This window comes from Gavia stellata, chromosome 2 (genome assembly GCF_030936135.1).
Source record: "Gavia stellata isolate bGavSte3 chromosome 2, bGavSte3.hap2, whole genome shotgun sequence".
Taxonomy (NCBI): domain Eukaryota; kingdom Metazoa; phylum Chordata; class Aves; order Gaviiformes; family Gaviidae; genus Gavia; species Gavia stellata.
In genome coordinates, this window is record NC_082595.1 from 99429451 (window position 1) to 99452307 (window position 22857).

At 38.5% G+C, this 22857-nt stretch overlaps 1 protein-coding gene across 1 annotated transcript in view; it reads right to left on the minus strand.

The window, feature by feature from the left end:
• The window catches only part of NBAS (NBAS subunit of NRZ tethering complex), a 195410-nt gene extending 173854 nt beyond the window's left edge, over positions 1–21556 (minus strand). The window contains exons 1-11 of the mRNA XM_059835890.1: positions 21413–21556; positions 16828–16882; positions 16157–16193; positions 14471–14548; positions 13316–13363; positions 12142–12185; positions 11593–11726; positions 10668–10801; positions 10447–10545; positions 1415–1553; positions 533–598 (exon numbers count right to left, since the gene is read on the minus strand). Of these exons, the coding sequence (XP_059691873.1) occupies positions 533–598; positions 1415–1553; positions 10447–10545; positions 10668–10801; positions 11593–11726; positions 12142–12185; positions 13316–13363; positions 14471–14548; positions 16157–16193; positions 16828–16882; positions 21413–21556 (978 nt within the window). The remainder of the gene's footprint in view (positions 1–532; positions 599–1414; positions 1554–10446; positions 10546–10667; positions 10802–11592; positions 11727–12141; positions 12186–13315; positions 13364–14470; positions 14549–16156; positions 16194–16827; positions 16883–21412) is intronic.
• Positions 21557–22857: the final 1301 nt, after the last annotated feature.

Consider the following 22857-nt stretch of genomic DNA (forward strand, 5'->3'; position numbering starts at 1 on the left):
ATTGTATGAAAATTTCAGGCTATATGGTGATGGGTTTTTTGTTTGTTTTCTAGTGTGAGTGGGGTAGTGCAGAAGGCTGTGTTTTGGAGTTCCTCTTTTGTCTCTCTCCAGCGTATACTTGACAAATATTGTCACAATCTACTCTCTTCTTGTAGAATATATAACAAACCTAACATGCTATGATCATTACACTCATTAACAAATAACTAGGTGGCTTTTTACTCGTTCCTTTTTGAATATGAGTTCACATTTAATATTGAACTCTACACCTCCAGACCTGTTCCTATCAGTATGCTGAAAACCCAAGATTCAAGCTTCAGCAGATGAACTAATTGGATTTTTAAAAAAGCCAAATAAATGGCAAGCTACTCCATTTAACGCTAAAAGCTTATTACTTTTGATAAGAATTAACTTTTATAGAAAACTTAAGTTGCAGAAATTAAAAACTACTTTCCATCAGTCTCTCAGACAGTCATTAATGGACAATTATGTCAGTAAAATACACTTCCGAGGTAGACCTAGACCTTAATACCTGTTCTGTTCCCCGCCTGCTGTAAAATCTTATATTCATAATCCTTAATAATCCTCTTCTCTGTGCCTGTAAGAACAGAAACATATCATACAATGAAAGACAATCTCATACATTGTTTTATGCACCAAAAACTGTCAGATCTAAAGTACTAAAACAACTCTGCGGGATTCTTTAAACTTCCCTAGGACTGCCTATTTTAAGATAACGCAAGGATAATACAAAGCAATTTGTGTAACTTGGCCCATTTCATTAGTTATATATCATGCCACAGAAAAGCAGTACTCATTTGCAATGAAATTAACAGCTTGCTTTTAATATGAAGCAATACCTATGTAAGAGTAAATACTGGAATTTATCCTAGTATACTGTAAATTGATTTCAGTATATCCACACAGTAGTTGTTACCAAATCAAACATTTATTTCTACTAGAAGCAAAAGAAATCAAGAGTCAGACTTAGTCTGAAACATTTGTTTCTGGTATCCTGCCTTTTGTTATGAAGTAATAAAAAGACAAAAATAACTGGAATTTTTCCAGCAAAGACAGGTAACATATCCCAGTACACAACTAAGGAGTTTGTATATGTTCATGCTACATTTTTTTGTCGTTGTTGTTTCTCATTGTTTTGGGGTTGTTTTGTGTGTTTTTTTTAAACCACAAGTGATAATCAAGAACTTAAAAGTTCAAATCATACTACAGAAAAAGCAAAAATAGACAGACCCTGGGGGGAAGAGATAACTTATTAGAAGTTCACATCACAGCTTACAAAATAGAAAAACACTGCATTAAATTCTTCTTTCAAAAAGTGATTCATATTGAACTTCCAGCTAGATAATTCTGCCGGTGACAATATTCATCCAATAAAATGAGGAAACATACTTACTGTTCTAATGTCATCTTCGTAACTAGTGACCTGTTTATAATGGGGAGAGCCTGACAGGACTCTCCAAGCAGATATCCCACAACCAGTTGCTTTAGATACTCCATCTTCATCTGTTTCACAGCCTCCTACAAGGAGAAGCCTGTAAAATATATAAAGGCTTATTATGGTTTCACATACTGCCACATAAATGGTTTCTTTAGTTGTCTTAAGTCAAAACTATAGCAGTTCGCTTGCAGTAACAAAAAGATTAAGTGTATTAAGACACCTAACAGCCCAAATAAACTTTAAATTTCAGTGTTTATTCACAGAAAAGGACTTAAATATTACTTGAATAACATCTGTTATTTGTGGCATTTATCCCTATCCATTGTCATCTGTAGCTTTCCAAATAAGGCGTAATTCCCAACATTTAAAAGAAAACATGTCTGGCTACAATTGAATTTCTCCCCTACCCTCAAAGAATTATAATAATTTCATAAGCTTAAGCCTATGAAAAGTTCTGGTCATTCTGTTTAAGTATTAGGTTTCCATTTATTCAGATGTGGTACAAAAGCCACTTCACTTTTATTGAGGAACTGAATGCGTCAAGGTTTTTCAATTTTGTCTTCTAAAGCCACTCTACCAATTATAAACAGGCATGCAATAATTTCATTACACAGTGGATGATATTTTTAAAACTTTGAGGGAATTCTTACAGTTATTGCTGATTACCACTAAAACGTATCAAAATATTTTCCCTTGAAGCCCTTTCACCTTATTAACAAGCAGTTTTATATTTAACTGATGATTACTTTGATAAAAACTTTGAGAACAAATGTCTAAACTTGTTTGGAAGCATCATTTTAGTGAACAACCCATCAAAAAGTAAAGTATCGGCAAAAAAGGCACAGATTGGAAAAGTCAGTTCAGCCCTGAGAACACTCCTTTACCAATTTTCAAAGTCTGCATTACACTTGAAATGCTCTACCACCTAGTGGCTGACGCTCATGTAACACTCAAATCACAGCTGAGAGCATTTCAAAACATGTCTTGCAAGAGTCAACCAAAAGAAAAAAGAAGGGGAGGAAAAAAAAATTTCCTTCCCTGTTTAATCCTCTTTAAGAGGTCAGTAAAATTTACTTAACATTCCCAGGTCCCATGCTATTCACAAACATACAGCAAGCTGACTTCTACCATGGATGCTTACAGTCTGTTAAGGTTCTTAAGAGTTTTAGTTATTTTGTGGTATAAAGAGTTGCTTAAGACAGCAAAACAGAAATCACTTCCACCATTTTCCACAAAAACAGCAATAAAAGACTTCCAGTCTACCATCATAATTAAGAGGAAAACGGGTAATTTTGCACTGTTCTTATGATCAGAAAGTAAAGCACAGTACAGCTAAAAGGAATTACTTCTCCCTTAAGGAGGTGCTGTTTAACTTTAGAATATGTAAAGTTTCTGACTGAGCATCCACGATGCAGTGGTTTCTTGCTGCAGTATACCAAGAAGAAACCATGTTATCATTTAAGGAACAAACAGATTCCTATCAGAGCCAAGAAAGTCTAGCATGAGTAGCAAAGATCATATTTCAGACTCCTTAAAACTAGTAACCTGAATAGCATGTGGAAACAAACATACTTCTTGAGTAACTAGCATACATTTTTTGTAGCAATAACATAGGAAAAAAGCAGACATAAAATTCACTTATCATAGCTTTCCTGTAGATACTTAGCAAAGCAATTGGGTTATGAAGATGACAACAATTAGCAAAGCATGGTATCAGACAACCCGTGAGAGAACCCCAACACAGACAGCAGCAAGGGAGGACTGTACTTCAGCATTATGTAGATCACAGAAGAAACTTCACCATAAATACTACTTGTTAAACAGAGAATATGACTGTTGCTCAGTGAACACAGCAATCCCAGTGTTGAAATACCGAAGAACTCCTACAGTGCATTCCTCTTTTCTGAACAAGCTAGTAATGTAAGACTGCATTAGGCCTTTTGTGCAACAAACTACATCTTAAATGAACCCAAGTTGCTTTACGTTTTAACAGTTTCAAATCAACACCAACTGTTTGGTTTTGATACTGGTTGTTCATTCTGGTCAATTGGTTAGAGTGTTTTCAAGTAAATACTTGGACAGGAACTCAAGAGGAACTTACCAAGACACCACTTTAACCCAAAACACTAGTAAGAGTACTTTGTTCTGTAAGTCATGCTAAGCACGAGCTCTATCTGAGGACGTCTCTGATACCAGGACTCTCAAAGACGATACGGGTTGGTTAAAAATAACAATAATGAAAGGCAGACATTGAAAACCAGAATATTTAAGCAATTACATACTAAAGCAACTGAGGAAATCAGAAGCAATGAGCAGGGCAACACAGCAAGTTTAATTTCATTTGACTTTGGGACATCAAATACTAGAAACTACTTGAACAGTTTGTTATTCTGTCATGAAGAAAGTGACTTAAACTGAGGAAGGCTTGGAGAGAAGAACATCAGTCCTTCAGGAACATGGAAAACAATAACACATGAGGTACAGCCACCGATACACAACACAGTTCTCAAAACTACACAAAATATTTTAATATTAAACTTTCTACTGATTACTGAGGAAAAGTGCACTTCGGAAGAGAAAAATTTCACAGATTAAATGTCATACACTTAATAATCCATTTGTTTGTTTCCTTTCTGCATATTTTTTCATCTCCTTCTCCTGGATGTTTCCATTCTGCAACTTTCCTCTGCCTACGATTGCTCTATCGGAGAAGCTTGAGATGCTGCCACTGATCAAAGAACATACCTAAGAGCTGCCCCCAATTCATACAAAAGCCATCTTTCAGACACGTTACATAGTTCTTCTGAGGAACTTCATTTAAAAACAAGGATGTAACAAGTTTTCAAATATCTTGCAGCACATACCTCTACCAAACAAATGAGCTTTCAGCAGAGACATAGCACACCACATCAAATTCCTTGTAACAGCTCAAGTAGGTTTAGAGCAAAATACTTACCTATCCTGTTGCACATGATGCAGTTTATGTCCATTTTAGCTAGTCAAGAACAAACATGTTAGGGTACTCACATCTGAGCACACAGCCTTATATCAGTGAACATGAAATCGCATCTTAAAATTCTGAAAGATGTCAGCAAGGTTAACCATTATGCTGAATTTCCTAACTTTTTTCCATTATGATGAATTTCCTAACCTTTTTTTAGCACAGAAAGCAAGTTTCACATGTGTCTCTTTCACAGCCTGACCACAAGGAAAGCTTTAAAAATATAAAATTAAAAACCAGTAAACAAGAACTTCATTAAATCGGTACAACGCAGCTGTCAGTTCCTAATAATCAAGAGACAGCAGGCATAATCTTCCAGAAGATTAATTCATCTATAGTCTGTTCCCTCCATAGGCACCTAAATTCTTCCATAAGCTCCAGCTTCCATTGCAACATGCCACTGAGTTAAAAATTTCAACAGCAGCAGTGACTAGAACTCTATTACAATTGACTGCACTGTGCCAGGGGTGACAAAGAGACAAATAGAAATCATAGAGTATCTCAAGTTGGAAGGGACCCATAAGGAACATCGAGTCCAACTCCCTGCTCCACACAAAGACCAAGAAAAGAATCGTCAATAACAGTGACAGCAGTAGCTTCAAAACTGCCTAAATGAGTGCTCAAAAACTCCATCAAGATAAATATTTTCAAAGAAATTTTGGAAAACTGTCACATACAGTGCAACATATTTGTAATTCAGAAGTATCTTTTAGGATAAATGAAATTCAATGACAGCTGGAATGAAGACATCATTTCAGTTTAGACACACACAAAACACACAACCTCAAGACAAAAAGCCTTCTCCGAGGACTGCAGAGAAATTCATCATGGCAGCATGTACTTAAAATTTTAAAAAGCTTTTCAGAGACCAAAATGCAACAGCAAGAACAGAAACTATTAAAATAAATAACACAACCGGCATCAAAAGAAAATGAAAGGTACTCCTGAGAGCCTCAGCAAAGATCTGGCCTTGTTTACCAATTATTTTTTCAGGACTAGACAGGAGATGACTCCAAAATAGCAAGCTGACAGGTAGACTGGGAACAGCAACAGGAGAGACTTTTTTCCTGTTTACTATTTTTTTTAAGTTAGTCTCAGTCTGAAGAAGAAGATACCATGCCAACAACTTTTTTTGTCCCAGTAATGTTAAAAACTACTTTTCCTGGTCAAATACTTGGGTTCTTAAACGACATCATATAAGCTGTAGTTTTATGCCACACCGGATGGGTCACAAAGCAATGTTAACTTAATGTATGACACTTAATAGTAACTGCCTAAAAGGGAAAGTTTTGTCTATCATGCTGTTATGGACATCAAGATCAATGCAACATCCTTTAGTACTTAAAATGTTAAAGTCTTAAAAAATGTTTATTTTTGCATGTGTTTTCTACACAGAGCACAGCTAGCACGCAGCAGTTTGTGCAGCAGTTTCTGGCCTCCATGTCTAGTTCTTCTTAATCAACTACATACTTCTGGGATCATCAAAGGACTCCTGGGAAGCCTTGGAGGAACTTCACAATGCTTGCCATCACAAGGAAGAGCTAGCTAGCAAGCTCTAGAAGCTTTTAACAAGGACTGCCAGCTGTTCCTCATCAAAGGGTGCCTTGAGCTTTTGTTCCAGCTGACTCCTCATTACTGAAAGGGTTCCTGACCCCTACTAAGTCCTAGAAAAAGACCTATGTAAGTGCCAGGCCTAGAGCATAGCCAACAGATGCAGCATTTTGTGCAGCAGTTTGCACAAAATGATGGCCAGAAACGCTCTTTGTACATGTTCTCAGCAATTGTGGTGATGCACCGCCAGGCTCGATCCCCAGCACCCACTGGAGCCTTGGCATCGGAGGCCTTGACTCAGATCACGCTCCTAAGGGAGGAGGTCTTGGACTGCAGGGACATGGCTCCAAGCAACCTGCTCCAGTTGACCCTGCAGTGAAGGAGAATGGATTAGATGATCTCCAGAGGTTCATCCAGTCTCAAGAAAGTGGCTGCCGTTGCAGTTCCTCAACTGTACTCTATTTCAAAGGTTTCTACAAAGTTGGGCTGAAGATAGCTAGTATAATACCAGTCTCAAGAACAGGAACTTCAATTGAGGCATCCAAGAAGAACCTTGAGACTTTTCTGCAATTCTTCACTCATCAATTTTGGTATACAACAAGCAAATTCCAACTGAATCTAAAACGCTTCATCTCCTATAGCCATCACAGATTTCGACTACAGTCAACTAAAGTGCACCGTAAATTCTGTCATAGATGAAGACTGGATCACATGAGAACACCAACATTAGGCATCTAAAATAAAGGCATACAACACTTTTCAACAGCAGTGAAACTCATTATTAGACTTTCCCAAAGCTATTGTTTCAAGTTTTCCTAGAGATTCACATAGATTCCCTACTGAAATATTCTCTTTGCAATTATCATACATCTAGTTGGAAAAATTGAGCATATTAAGTTCTTAAGCACTATTTAATTGCACTGTAATAGGTAACGAGCAAATACACAGCAATACTGAGTGTAGTAAGTCAAGGCTTAAGCGTGGAAATAGACTAGTATTCACCATCTGAAACTAAATGAAATGCAAGAAAGCACAAAGAGACAAAGTTGAACTTATGTTAAGTGATCAAAGTTCACATTATATAGTCTACCTAAACTTTAGCAAAGCCTTTGACACCGTTTCCCACAGCATTCTGCTGGAGAAACTGGCAGCTCATGGCTTGGATGGGCACATTCTTGGCTCGGTAAAAAAGTGGCTAGATGGCCGGGCCCAAAGGTTTGTGGTAAATGGAGTTAAACCCAGTTGGCGGCCGGTCACAAGTGGTGTTCCCCAGGGCTCGGTACCAGGACCAGTCTTGTTTAATATCTTTATCGCTGATCTGGATGAGGGGATAGAGTGCTCCCTCAGTAAGTTTGCAGACAACACCAAGTTGGGAGGGAGTGTTGATCTGCTCGAGGGTCGGAAGGCTCTGCAGAGGGATCTGGACAGGCTGGATCGATGGGCTGAGGCCAACCGGATGAAGTTCAATAAGGCCAAGTGCCGGGTCCTGCACTTTGGCCACAACAAACCCATGCAACAACACAGGCTTGGGGATGAGTGACCGGAAAGCTCCCCTGCAGAAAAGGACCTGGGGTTGTTGATTGACAGCTGGCTGAATATGTGCCAGCAGTGTGCCCAGGTGGCCAAGAAGGCCAACGGCATCCTGGCTTGCATCAGAAATAGTGTGGCCAGCAGGAGTAGGGAAGTGACTGTCCCCCTGTACTCAACATCAGTGAGGCCACACCTCAAATTCTGTGTTCAGTTTTGGCACCCTCACTGCAAGAAGGACATTGAGGTGCCGGAGCGTGTCCAGAGAAGGGCGACAAAGCTGGTGAGGCATCTGGACCATAAGTCCTAGGAGGAGCGGTTGAGAGAGCTGGGGTTGTTTAGCCTGGAGAAGAGCTGGAGGCTCAGGGGAGACCTTATCACTCTCTACGACTACCTGAAAGGGGGTTGCAGAGAGGTGGGTGCTGATCTCTTCTCCCAAGTGACAAGTGATAGGACAAGAGGAAATGACCACAAGCTGCGCCACGGGAGGTTTAGACTGGATATTAGGAAAAATTTCTTCACTGAAAGGGTTGTCAGACACTGGAACAGGCTGCCCAGGGAGGTGGTTGAGTCACCATCCCTGGAGGTATTTAGAAGACATGTGGATGAGGTGCTTAGGGATATGGTTTAGTGGTGGGCTTAGCAGGGTTAGGTTTACAGTTGGACTTTGTGATCTTAAAGGTCTTTTCCAACCTAAATGATTCTATGATTCTATGAATTTTGAAAGTGAAAACTTTGAAGTGTTCATATGTATCTACACTTTTTTTTAAATGAATAATTTAAGAAAATTACCTCATTTCAACTCCTTCTGGATTTTTTTTGGATAACAAGACAATTTCCGCAGGAGACTCTGGTTATGGATTTAGAGTTCTTTGATGTCAAATTTAGTAGTTTTCTACCACAGAGTAAATTCAAAACAGAAGAGAAAAGACTTGCCTACATGAAAGGCAAAACATCCTTTTTTTTTTTTTGCTTTCCACTCATTCCATCCAGTATCAATTTTTCAACTTTACTAAGCAAGCCAACAGACTGCACATAGCAGGAGACACTACAATCACAGGAGAGTCCACCTGACTATTTTTATTTTCGTGGAAGGAATCAAAATACTTCATGGTAAAAACAAGTGATTCCTGAATGTGTATGCCACACGCATTACACAAACTTATTACTTCAGCAGCACATCTTTTCATGTAAGTAAAGGATATTTCTCTTCCTAGAAAGTATGTAATACAGACAACAACAGCAAAAAAAAAAGAAAAAATATGCCAGCCATAAGCTTCCATAAAAAATAACTTTAATTACTAATATTCTGAATAAACTGTTCTAAGCACAAAACCAGCATTGTCTCCTGCTCTTTTACTTCACACTAATATCAAGTTTTAAAAACATTAACCTAAGACCTTATAAGAATAGCAGGAACGTCAAAGCTATTACTTCTCTTAGAGGTAGAAGGAAAGAAGGAAAACAAAACTTGAAATTTTTGCCTTCTTTTTCCCCCCCTTCTCTTTTAAACCTCCATGGCAATAAGTTGCCATTAACACATATAAAGCAACACCCATACTATTTGGTTGACAACTACTCTAGCTTATTTCCTATGTATTTTCTTACTAATGGGTTCATCCACTGTAAGAGTTTAACAGCTCTGACATCATTTGCTCAGAAGACACCAAAAATTAAAAGCAAGCACATCCGTCTATTATAATTGTCAGAATAATTATTTGACCATACTTTGACTATTAGCCGATATTCTTTGCAACACTCACTATTATAAACAATCTACTTCCTAATATTAGAAGAAAAGGTAACTTTGGAAACAAGTGTCAAGAACCATTAGCCCTGGTCTGATCAAAGAAAGATTGAGTAGGTTCTGTTGTGTGGTAAGATAGCACTACCAAAGCTCCATAACCCACACTTATTACCTCAAAACTCAAAATTTAGTATGCCGAGTATTAATTATGTGGAATTACTAGATATGAACTAGGTAGAAAGAAGAAACCATACTCAAAATTAATCTCTCAAAGTAATAAGCTAGAAGAACATTACTTCTCATTAATAACCTTTTTTTTTCCTAAGATAGATAGGAGACAGCTCACTTAACATTGAAGAATGAGAACAAGTTTTTAAACAGTGAGTTTCTTCTGGTATTCTATAGCCAAGCCTAATTGTCATTTAAAACAATACAGTGATACAATGTATTGCACTGACAAATTCAATGGAAGAAAAATATCTAGAAGGAAGTTTAGTTCCTACAACTGAAGAGAAATAGAAAAATAAGTCGCCGAGTTTACCTTGCTATATAACAATTAGATATTAAAAAGGCAGACACATTTTTAACATAAGTCATTGCTAACCAGCACCTATTCCAGCTACATCTAGTTCAAGAACAGGTAGTCAGTTAGTCCTTCTTTCAAGTCTGGTACCTATACCCAACACGTTACCAATAGAGAAAACGTATCACAAGACAACTCCAAATACCAAAGCCTGGCAGTTCCAGTCAGAACACTAAGGAAAATGGGCTGGCCAATGAGTCCAGCAATCAAATCCAGGCAGAAAAAAAAAAAAAAAAAAACAAAAAAAACAAACTATACCCCAGCTCTTACCCCCATCAAATTCAGAAACGACCTTTAAAACTATTCCTAACATTCTAAAAAAATGTTGCTTATGCAAGGTACTCAAACAGGAAAGGACATTACTGATCAGTTAATCAAAATCAGGTTGAGATCACCAACTAGGGCTTCTTTCATCGGTACAATGATATATGACTTGTTATTACCAATTCACTAAATACCAGTATTAAAATAGATTTTTTTTTTTTCTCCCTCTCTGGGTGCAATACACGTCAATGTTTATTTTGCCACTTTTGTTCATCACTTCCATATTATTGGCAGGTAGCAAACAGAACACTTACCTGTGACCAGGATGATAAATGGCAGTAGTTATTCCATGGGGATAATGGCTGCTAAAACTGAAACTATGACTTTCTTGAAAGCTTTGATTTGTTCCAACACTAAGTATAGGGGGAAAAAAATACATATATTATTTCAGATTTCTTTTTTTTTTTTGAAGAGTAGAAAGAATTCCTTTAAAGTTCACGGTGCCTTCTCAAAGCAAGTCAAAATTTATGCTTACCTTACAAGGTAACTTCTCAGTTCTCCACGATAATTAACAACAAGCAGTTCAGCTGACCATTGAGCACTTGCTTTGTATTCTAGAAAGATCAATCCAGCAATAGCATAACTCAGATCTCCTGGAAAACTTGCTGTCTTTACCCAAAAATGCAGACGGACATTGAGAGAGAAATGGGATTAAAAATAAAAAAATTAAAATAAAGGGAGAGAGTGTCTTGGTTACTGAAAGAACTAGAAAATTAAATTTACTTTATTGTATAAAAATGTATTCAAACAATAAAGTTTCATAGTTTGTATTATAACAAAATACACTTCCTTTTATCTTGATTTTAAAGAAATCTTACTAAAGTCTAAAAAGACAGTATGCTAAGGAAACACACTTGAGCCACCTCCCCAAATTAGTTTCATACAACCTTTGAATATGCAAAATATAAAATACATTGTGTGGGGTAAGCCAACAGCAATTATCTGTTCTCATACCAAAAACCAAAAAATCCTCATATTGCTCTTTCAGCAATATTTCTTGATTTGTAAGTGACTCTGCATATAAACTGCAGATTTGTAATCTACTACTACAAATTTTAACTATTTGCACACAAACTAAGTAGGTGATTCTTTACTTTCACAAGCTGATGTACCTGCAGATCTACGACAGTTTTAAGAAAAAGAAAAGAAAGATGAAGTTTCTGACTGGATACAACAGCAAAAAAAAAAAATTCTTTGCATGTGCTATACATGACTTAAGTTTAACTATAATATACCTATCATATGATAAACAATTCATGGTACATTTGTGCATGGTATTCATACTGTAAGCCTTTATACCAAAGTAAGCCGTGATTAGAAAAAGGCCAAAGAGTGGAAATTACTGTTTATCCTTACAAAAGGTTCTACTACATTCATATTTAATCTAAGAGAGCACTTACCGGTGAAATGACCAAAAGCTCGCTACCCATTAGGTCAAACACTCTCACTGTTCCAGCGCTTTCAGCGTAAGCAAGTAACGTACAATCATGACTCCATGCCACTCGCCTCCACTGGGGGTTAGGATCCTTTGGCACTATGAAAAAGGAATAAAGTACTTAATAAGTGAGATATAAATATAAACCCTTAAACAAAACACAAAGTCATCTGCATCAAAAAATATGCAGGGTGCCTACTATCATTACAAGCTTATCTCGGAGGAGAAAAAAAACCCCACCACTTCCAACACCTGCTATGTCTCCTAAACCCATTAACTTTAACTATCGTGTCATTTCACATTCAGGATTCATATGTTAATCATCATGAAAAGAAGAGGGGGGAGGGAGGGTAATGAAGCTATTCACAAAGCAAAATTATGAAGGGATTCTTCCCAATGCTTTTAAGAAGTTACAACATCATCTTTAAAGTAAACCAACACCAGCACTTAGCAATGCATGAATAATAAACAATGATGACACTAAGTAATGATGTAGAGTTGCCATATTGTATACCTTGACATTTTCCAACTATGGATCCAAAGTCATCTTTTGCAGACCTGCAGAAAAAGACTCATATGGATTTAAATAAGAAAAAAAACACTATTCAATTTTCCAGAATAAACAGAACACTATAAAAATACTCTAAATGCACAATTCAAAGACCTGCATGTATTTAACTACTTGTTCAAGAAGACAGATAGTAGCCTTCACCCTTAGGCAGCTACAGTAACTAACTAATTATTTTAGAAACCCTCTTCCCAACACATAAATACTAATATCCCTTATTTAGTAGTAATGCTGTTCAAAATAGGATAGCAGCATTTCAGAACTTCAGCACGTAACTTTAGAAAAAAAAACTAGTCAGTATTCTCTAGGTTACAATTTTAGAAACAATGCAAGAATATAGTTACATTAATACAGTCAAAACACAAGATTTATTTTATAGTCTATAAGCTGACATTTATGGTGTTCACACCACTTCTGATTGAACAATTTTCATACACTAGCTTCTTTTACATATAAATAGAAGGTCTGACCTTCTGGTAAATGGATTTTTGTGAAGCAAGTAAACATACTCAATCAAGATCCGTTCTACAGCTAAATGTGTTCTTGAACTGGCAAAGTAGAGCTTATTGTTAGAGAGCAGAAGAAAAAGGGAAAGCATCAGTCTTTACGGCAATCTACATTACTTGTAAAATAAGGTGAAGTATCATACACACCAACTACTCTACAGAGAAGCAGAATACTAGCTCCTTGTCCCATTTATTAGGAGAGAATTTCTATTCTCTCATGATGACTTCCAAGGAGAACAGAAAGGCAAAGGTTAGAAAGACCATGATTTGGGTTTAGTATTTTGAAGCATCTTGATTTTTTTCTTTCACATCTTGAAACAAGAGAGAGATACAGATAGATATTTATATAGATTTATTGATAACATTAATAAATGGGGGGGGGGGGGTGGGTGTTATGTGGGGAATGGCCAAGAAATAAGAAGAAACAGAAGGCTTCTGCTTCATAGTGATAATATATTTTAAGATTATTCCATAGATTACTTTCACAATATTTAACATTCCCCCAAAAAAAAAAAAACAGGAAAAACTTTAAAAGAAAGGTTAGTAACTGACTAGAAACACTTTCTCAGAACTCCACAAATGTGGTCATGAAGCAATAGATAATATTAAGTTACCTGATTTCTACACATTGGTCTTGAACAATTGCCAACAATTTACCATTGCTGAAAGAGAAAAACAAAAGGTGTGAAAGTTCATTTAAAGTCCAGTCCTTATGGAATGTGCGTCAGAGCTCTAGGTGCTTTTCTGCAAGGGTAGCTACAAATTTCCTCTTTCATAAATCAAAACAAATAGGGAAATATCAATTTTTATACAAAAAAAAAAAATCAGTGCTATAATAAGATTCCCTTCACGTTGCTGAAATGTATCTGTCATTCTTTTCTAGTAGCACTAAGAAAACAGAAACAATGTCTAAAATCTTGCTGCAGGGAAGGTCAGAATCAGATGTTGCTTATGGATAATTTTATAACAGCAATATCTAAAACTATGTATTGCTTTAGCTGGAATAAACAACTATCATACTTAAGCAAGTTAAGTCATCTCCTTAGGAGCAGGTCTCCTGTCTTTGTACCTAACATAGAACATTGTAACTGGCATGTTATGCATCAAAAGGGATCATCACTTCCCTCAAAGAATCACCATCTCTCTCAACAGACAGAGCTCTTGCTGAACCACTGATCATATTCAGCGATAATACATAATGAACTAAACCATTCCATACTACCTTCATGTCATTGAACCATTTTTCTGTACATATTTATTTTTAAAAACCAGTGATCTCACTGATGCTGTTAAAATTACTGCAGAACAGCTGGTTCTAGCCTTGGAACTCTCACTTCTCCTCTATACATACAATAGCAGGCAAGTCTTCAGGGTTGCATTCACTTTCCGCTAATTTTAAAATAAGCAATTTATATTACATATCCTGCCAAGTTATAGGTCTTTAACTGATCAAACTCAAGTCCTGAATATGATCGCAATAGAAAGACTGCACTGTAAGCCACTTTGCCTCAAAAGCTAGGATGTTCAGACCTGAGTGAGAGATGCATTACATGAAGGGAAGCAGTGTGGAAGCCCCTAGGTACCAGACTGACCTTTCTTTCCCAAGACTACCTGTGAAAGCCTCCAGTATTTCTCTTGACCAAAAAGAGTAACATGACTTTAGGACAATATTAACTCAGCATTGTTACCAATGGGGACGGTGGGGGGAGGAGAGGAAGCATTAATACATTCACTGCTGCCAAAAATGGAAAAGCATGTAAGCTGGTTACCTTGCCAGTACTAGGTGCCAGTTGATCTGCTTACTAACTAGACGAACCAGTCCAGTGGGCAGAGAAAACTTTGCAGGGCTGCAATAACAAAAACATTTGGCTGAATCAGAACATACATCTAACAAAAGGAACACCTGAGATACACATGCCAGACAACTTAGCTTTAAGGCAACCATCAATCACCTGGGAGGTTTTAGCAACTAAACATGAATCAACACTGCACCCTGCCAATGATGAAGGCTAACAACATCCTTGTTTGTATTAAAAGAATCATATCCACATATTAAGGGAACTGATTATTTACTCATCACTCTCTATACTCAGGTCTGCAGTCAGTTTTGAGCCCCACTATTACAAAAACAACACCAATAAACCACAGGGCCACCAAGATGGTCAGGGGACTGGACTGCTTGCCCTACAGGGAGGCAAGGCTTCAGGAGGACCAAACAGTAGTTCACTGACACCTAGGCTGTTACCAAGAAGATGGGAGACACTGAGGTGCATGGCAGGAGCACAAGAAACTGTGATCAATCTAAAAAAGAGGAGGTTCCAAGCTGACATAAGGAAGAGAATTCTTCACCGTGAAGACAGTCAGGCACTGAAACAGGCTGCCCAGAGAGGCTTTCGGATCTGCATCCTTGAAGGTTTTCAAGACCCAGCTGGACAGAGCCCTGAGGAACCTAGTCCAAATTCAATGTTCTCCCTGCTTGTAGCAGGACTTTAAACTAGAGGCCTCTGAGCTCACTCCCAACCACTTTTATTAAATAGGTTAAAATAGCAACTAGAATCAATTATAAAAGCTAGAAATCAGACTTTAAATATGACTACTGGGTGGCGGAATAAGTTAATTCTGTCTGCAACTGAATCCTTACAACCAGACTTATATGACAGTATGAAGCCCACAAACGCCACTCAAAAAAAAAAAAAAAAAAAGGAGGGGAGCAAAATAAAGTAGAACACCAGCAACAGGGAAAACAGCATTGCTTGAATTCAAGTACAGTATTGTTTCACAGCGAGCCACATTAATGTGCCTTTCCATATATCTCAGGAACAACAGAATACCCCTAAAAAGGGAGAACCGGTATCTTCAAATCTGTCAAGGGCATCAACAGAGTAGTATAACCATAGAGCTGAAATTCTCCAGGAATACTGTCCCCAATACGTATCTGGGACCATTTAAGTGCCTTTTGAATCAGAAGTTATAAATTTATAAGTGGCATGAGTGTTGCTCAAGTAGTTATCAAGCTTTTTGTATGACCGTTTGAATACTCAAAAAAAAAAAAATTCGAAATTATTACTCCAAAGGAATCAAATCCTGACATGCCATCATACTTGTCACTGAGGCTTAAATTAAAACCAGCTTCACTTGCAATATCTCAGCTGGGAGTGGGGAGGACAAATATGTGTTTTGAGAAAGATGATGTTCCAACTGCAAGTTTACTTAAGATTCTGATAAAAGTGAAAAGACAAACTAGTATATACCAGCTCATTCTAGATAAATTTCAGCTGCAACTCAAGTGGTTACAACTTAAACTTATGAAAAGAGAATATTCTAAGCATTGCTTGGACAATATTCTAAACAAGTGTTCAATTTTACTGTCATTAAAAAATAACTTTCCATCAAATCAAAAAGGTATAAAAATATTACCACGTAAAAAGATTAAGCACTATTTTCATCAAACCTACCTGTACCAGATGTACCGAAGCAAAAACAATGCAGGACCTACAACAGAAAAAGAGGAAAAAACACATCTCTAGCAGTTCTAAAACATACTCCAGCTTGCTGCACACAGAATCTCAGAAATTCTCACAAAAGAAAAAGGTATTAAGGGAAAAACTCTCTATCCTTGGCCAATGAATTCTTACATTAGAGTAAATGCAAATAGCAGATCAAAAAAAAAAAATCACTACACATCTCTGGAAATTCTAAGAGAAATTCCTACTGGATGAAAATGCAATTCAGTTATTGTGTAAACCAAGTGCTGAATGGCAATGTAATATGACCACAATGTAAAGCTTCCTTGTAGAACTCTCTAACTAGCAAAGAGACCAATGCAAGAGCTGCTAGAGAAAAAGAAAACCTCAACATTTCCCAAAATACAACAGGGCTTCTAAACTTCTTAGATGTATGGTTTATTAGTTTGTCCCAATAAGCTAGTAGAGGCAAGAAAGCTCATAAAAATGACATAAAAATAACACAGTGATATTGATAATCAGAAAACATCTTCCTGAAAACACATCCTGCACTCTATTTCCATTACACTAGCCACCCTAAAAAGCAGAAATTGTAAATTTTACAAGCAATCCACACATCATTATTCTGAGTCATGAACATCATAAGAACAAGTCATATTTACCTGTAATTGCTCTAGTGATGATAAATGATGCACCATGTTTTCTGTTGCCTCTTGGCTGCAATTACAATAATGGTCAAACACTATGTTATACATTTTAACTTAAATTTAACATTCATATATATACTCACTGATTAAACTTAAGTTGCCGTCTAGCCTATGAGTTCTTTATGTATTTTCTATTACTTGCAACTTCTTATAGCAAGTAATTTAACTGCATAAGCTAAAACAGGCTATACCAAGCTGTAATAAACAAAACATACTACAGATTGTCTATTGATTCACCTTTGCCTTGATCTTTGGGTAGTAACAAAAGACATTGGCTTCTGACTGTGTTCTCCTGTAAGGTATTATAAATCATTCTTTCCATGCCAAATGAATGCCAGATTGAACTGCAATGCCCAGAAGTGGAAGCAATTAGTGTTCAACATATTACACTAATATATAACTGCTAAGCTACATAAAGACTGCTCATGAAAGTTTCAGAAATATTAAAAATAAACAAAAAATTTCTGAAGTAAAATTCTTTTTATGTCAATTTGTACTAGGTAACACAGCCATTCAGATCACCCAACCTCTACTCTTACAGCCTTTCCAGCAGTCCTGCTCTACTTAAGGGTGGGGCGGGGGGAGGGTGAAATACTACACTCACTATATAAATGAAAGCACTCTCCAAACACAGAAAAAAGAAATACAAAACAACATAGGATGTATATTGTTAGCTATAAGAAGAGGTAAAATTATTTGCCAATTTGCCAACAAGGAAGTAGGAAAAAGGGATTAAATTGAGAAGACAAGAAAGATAACTAATAAGGAAGGCATCACAAATCTTCAAAATAAACAGTCATGCTTATACTTTTCTAGTGACAATGTTAGAGCACCACAAACTGAGAGCATTAGAGTAGGTAGGGAATTTCCTCTTCTCTTCACATAGAGCAGATAATTACTTGTTAACTGAAATATTCAGACGTCTCACTCCAAGTTATAGAGCAGCAAATACTGAAAGATACGCAAATGGATCAAAATTCCAGAGTATGTCCATGTTTAAAAAAAAAACCCCCACACTATTTGGGCTCCCAAATTTAAGTTATTGAAGTAAAGATTAGCAGCTTTCTATGCAGAGTTTGCAATCCAGAAACAGTCTTTCGAATAATCAGGCTGTCTTCTCACAGCATGTAAGAAGCCAACACAGCGGTACTAACAGATAACATTCCAAATTCAGGTTGATCAATCAGGAAATAACAAGGCATTACAGTAATATAAGTGAGAGGATAAATTATTTCTTACAGCTATCACCGTACCTCGGGGAGAGCTGCAACTTCCTAGAAAGGTTAAAAGCAGAGCCTGATAAAGTTTTTGGATTAAGAGAAGTTACCAATAAAATAATTTCCAAAAATTGGTTATACCTCTTTAGAATATTCTTAGTGTCCACTCCTGAGCCTAAACTACAGGCTCCTATTCCACACATCTTAAACCCTTCACAAAGCTGATTTACTATTATACTCTGAAGACCTGAATTTTACTTTTTATGATAATATATTCCTATCACCTCAGCAACAGCAATGGCTACAAGATCTGCTATATTTCTTTTTTGATTCATTCGCATTTGGAAAAACAAGTTCTCCCTCACTGGAGCATTCCAGAAATAAAACCTAAGCAACTTCCACACTGGTAAGACATCCACTTAAGTTTTGGATTTTGTTGCACACCCAGCAAGCTTACGGGGGGAGGGGCGGGGGAAGATGTTAGGAAAACCTCAGAACATTAAATGGCAATGAAAAAAAAACCCCACAGAATCAAGAGATACATTAGATACAGTTCAGAAGACAGACAGCACTTGTTTACTGGAGAAAAGGAAAAGTTCAGTCTACCTGTATTTCCACAAATAATTCCAGAAGTCCTCCCCTGCAACCTCCTCCACAACCACTACCTCGTTCACTATTTTCACTGATCAGCTACTCAGTAATTCCTTTTATTCTCATTGTATACTCCGGGCTTCCCAAACAGTGCAATATATATAATCACATCACTACACTGAATACCAACTGCTCAACTTCCACACCACTGTCTTCTCTGGCATTGTCAGTTCCTTGCATGTATCCTTTACAAAAAAATCTGTTCTTTCCCCCCCAAAAAAATTATTCTTGGGAAATTCAATACAGGTGAATGAGAATACTAACAAGAAAAAAAATTAAAGCTAATTTGGGGTTCTAACTCAAGAAATCCATGCCAGTTTTTTCAGGACTTTACGTGTTCTTCACAGGATTCATCTTCCAACAGTCATAATTACAGTTGTAAGTGCTCAGCACCCTGCAATGAAAAATGAATCATCCCAAACGAGGTAACAGAAAAATAAAACAACAACAGTAGAGACCTGTGGAAAGTTTGCTTTAAGGCCTTGCTTTGTATCCTAGATGACTGCATAGGAAGACATTTAATTTGATTTCCCAGTGCAGCATTCAACTATCTTCCCCTTTCTCCTGTCCCTCACCTCACTCATTCCAAACCATTCAGGTCTACAAGAAGTCAGGCAGGGAGCGTTTTGTGACCTTTTTCTGAAAAGTGTGAATAAACCAGGACTAAAAAAGACAGATATTCCAAAGGAAAAGTCGTAACCACCTAAATGATATCACTGTTAGGGTAACTTAAGGGAAAAACTGAATCATGCTGACAAAATAATTTGTTTGCCTATGTATGTCAGTGTAAAACCAATTTCCCACTAAAACTGCAGAAAGAATACCAGAAGTGTCCTTGGCTACTGACAGTCTTCAAGAAGGATATAAATCCAAACAAACTACATAGCATAATATTTTCAAGCCCTTCTATTTCTGCCTTTCAAAAAGGGAATTATCTTGAAAATGAAGTATATAGGCAAGAAATACCAAGTTTAAAATAGCCTGCACCATTTGCTGAAGTTGACAAGCAGAATTCTACAATGCTTAGAAATTGTGACAATCAGAGTGGATGAGGCCCCTCAGAGTGTGGTTCCACGATCACTTTAAATTGGCATACCCACACACTGCCATTAAAGGGAGGTCTCATACTTCACTCAGCCTTGGTACCTACAAGAGTACTGGGGTGACCACCCAACAAAAAAAGATGAAACAACACAATTGTTTCTCAGACTAATCAGTTCTTTAATCAATCAAGAGTACTGGGGTAACCACCCAAAAAAAAAAGATGAAACAACACGATTGTTTCTCAGACTAATCAGTTCTTTAATCAATTTACCGTACCACTTCAAGAATACTAACAGCAGCAGAAGAGAAGGGATACTTGTCAGAAGCATGCCCCCTTAAGACAATTGTAGAACCACAGTCTCACATGCCACCACACCTAAGTCCTCCTGACGGTTTGCAGGCGTGTAAATCACTTTCATGTGTCACTAGAAACAAACACTATTTACCATCTCTTAAAACACAAACAAAAATGGGTGCAACTGTCTACTCACCTATACGAACAATCCATAAAGTTATCAATTGGTAACACTGCAATCATATTTTTCAAACACCCATACCTGTTGCTGCAACTGAGGATTTACAGGTCAAGAGAAACAAATAAAAATGTCTTTCTGGCAAACAAAAATCTATTTTTATGAGAATGGCTTTAGTAATTATGAATAGATACACTCTTCCACTTGTGATGTTTTTACATCTTCTCTGTTCAGAGGTTCCCATTAGGAATAAAACCTTGTTCAAATACCTGCATAAACTAATTCTAGTGAGAAATGCATTAACAACTGCAGTGGACTTAAAAGCCTAATACAAGAAACAAACAGAAGCACATTGCTTGCATCTTCTCTGTCTAAATCAGACAATAGCAGAGACAGAGGCAACTAGCTCAGCACATTGCAGGGGAAAAGATGAAAAAAGCAAAGGTGAAAGAGCATCTCAGCTTTTCTACTGACCCATGGAGAAGAACAGACAGAATGCAAGCAAAAACTTGTATTACAAGAACAATGTTTTCCCATCTTTTAAGCTTTGACATCTATTTGTGTGCCTTGCAGACACAAAGTGACATAATTCTCCCTTTTCACCCACTCCTGAAAATGCAGATGCAACCATTCTGATATAGAAGTCTAGGGAGGGAGCCAGCTTGCCTCAGGCAAGGTAAGCTCAATAAAGGCCTCCTTTTCACCAGGACAGCTTCCATTGCTCTCCTCACAGCTGTTTCTGGAGATGAGACCTGAAGTTCACCACAGCTTCCCTCAAATCTGCTCAACAGTAAAACCTGGTAGACATTCTTCACAGGTAAAGAGCAAGAAAGACTTCAAGGCATCCCAGGCAGCACACGCAAGAGTAACAACGCCGAAATTAAGTGACCATGACAGGGGCAGGATGACCGCAGGGACACGTTTTGTGCTTGTCCCTGCTGACCTCCCCGCTCTTGTTTCCGTCAGGAACGCGGCGGGCAGCCCGGTGAGCCTCCCTGGAAGCAACAGCCCGTCCCCACGGCCCTCAGGGCCGGCGGCCTCCCCCCGCCCCGGGCCGCCCAGCCCCCGGGGCAGCGCGGCGCATCCCCGCTCGCGCCTACGTGGCCGGTCCCCTCCCCCGCGCCCGCACCCCGGCCATGCCGCGGCCACACGCACCTGCACCTCCGTCTCCGGAGGCCACTCGGTGTTAACCAGCAGGTCGTACAGGATATTCTCCTCCCCATCCCCCTCCTCGCCGGCACCGGCCATCCCCTCCTCTCTCAGCGGCGGTTCGCCGCCCTCCCCGCCGACAGCGGCCATGCTCGCCCCGCCCACCTACCCACCGCCACAGCAGCGACGACGGTGCCCGGCACAGGCCAAAGCAGTAACGCCCGGCAGCTGCGCGGAGCGGGCGGCCTTCAATTCCTTCAGCGCTACCGCCGGCCGAGCCCGCCGGGCGCCGCGCCCCGCTCCTCGCCTCGCCGCGGGGCAAAGAGGCCGTTGCCTTCCCTGCCCGAGGGGCTTTGGAGCCCTGAAAGGGCATCTGCTCCGGGGGAAGCTCGAAGCTGAGGGCAAAGGAGCGAGACCCCCTCACTGCCTCAGCGGCTCCTTTAAAAGGCGGCAGCTGCAGCTTCGGAAGATCGCAACCTTCGTACCTCTAAGCCATGAGGCGTGGGATGCACTTTTGGGGCAAGAAACGAGGAGACAGCTACCCAATATATCATACGATGTCCACCTATAGAGAGTATATATAAGTGAGCCTGCCTGTCTGCTGCTCCAGGGATCCCTGGAGGCCTTTGATCCAGCACCACCACCACCAAGGTGACACCGTCAGGGCTGCCCCACTAGCAAGACATTCCCAACGGGACTGTCCAGGGAAATACGTGCAGCTACAGCCTGGTGTTGGCTGTCCAGAAAGCTGATAGTGAGAACATTTAGGGTAAGGAACACCTAATGTAGGCAAAGCCTGAGTGTATTAATTAAACTCTTACTGAATAGGAAAAAAAACAGAAAAAAGCAAAAGTCATCTATTGCTCACAAATTATTCTTCCAACTTTAATGATGCTATGTAGAACTTCTAAATATTTCATTACTACAAACATTTTCACTCATAGGGTTCAGCTCTCTCAAGCACATAAAAATGAGCCTGCTTATAAATTCTGAAAGGACAGGTTTCAGCCTCTTTTCCTGTGACTTCGTAAAGCATTCGTAAAATTGAAAGAAAACTACCTCACACTCTGCCACTTCTGCTCCTATACTCTAATTTTAGCTTGTATTTAGTAGCCTCTTAGTCTTGTAGGCAAATGTGCAGCATAGAATTAGGTTAAACTAAGAAGTAAATTCTGAAACTAGGGATTCAGGGCAATATAAAAGCTGTGTTGGATACTTGGGAAACACTTCAGGAAGAAGCAACTACGGAGAAAAAAATGCTTTCTGTCTGTCTCTTTACTTAATAACATTTCTTTAGCTGTAGTTGACAAGGTAGCTTGTAAAGCAATAACAAATAGTATAACATTATTTTCAAAGAATTGTGGGAGATTTATAGTAAATTACACTCTGGGTTCCACGCCAACAAGCAGCACTACGTATTGATATCGAGGTTGGCCTACATACACGTTTTC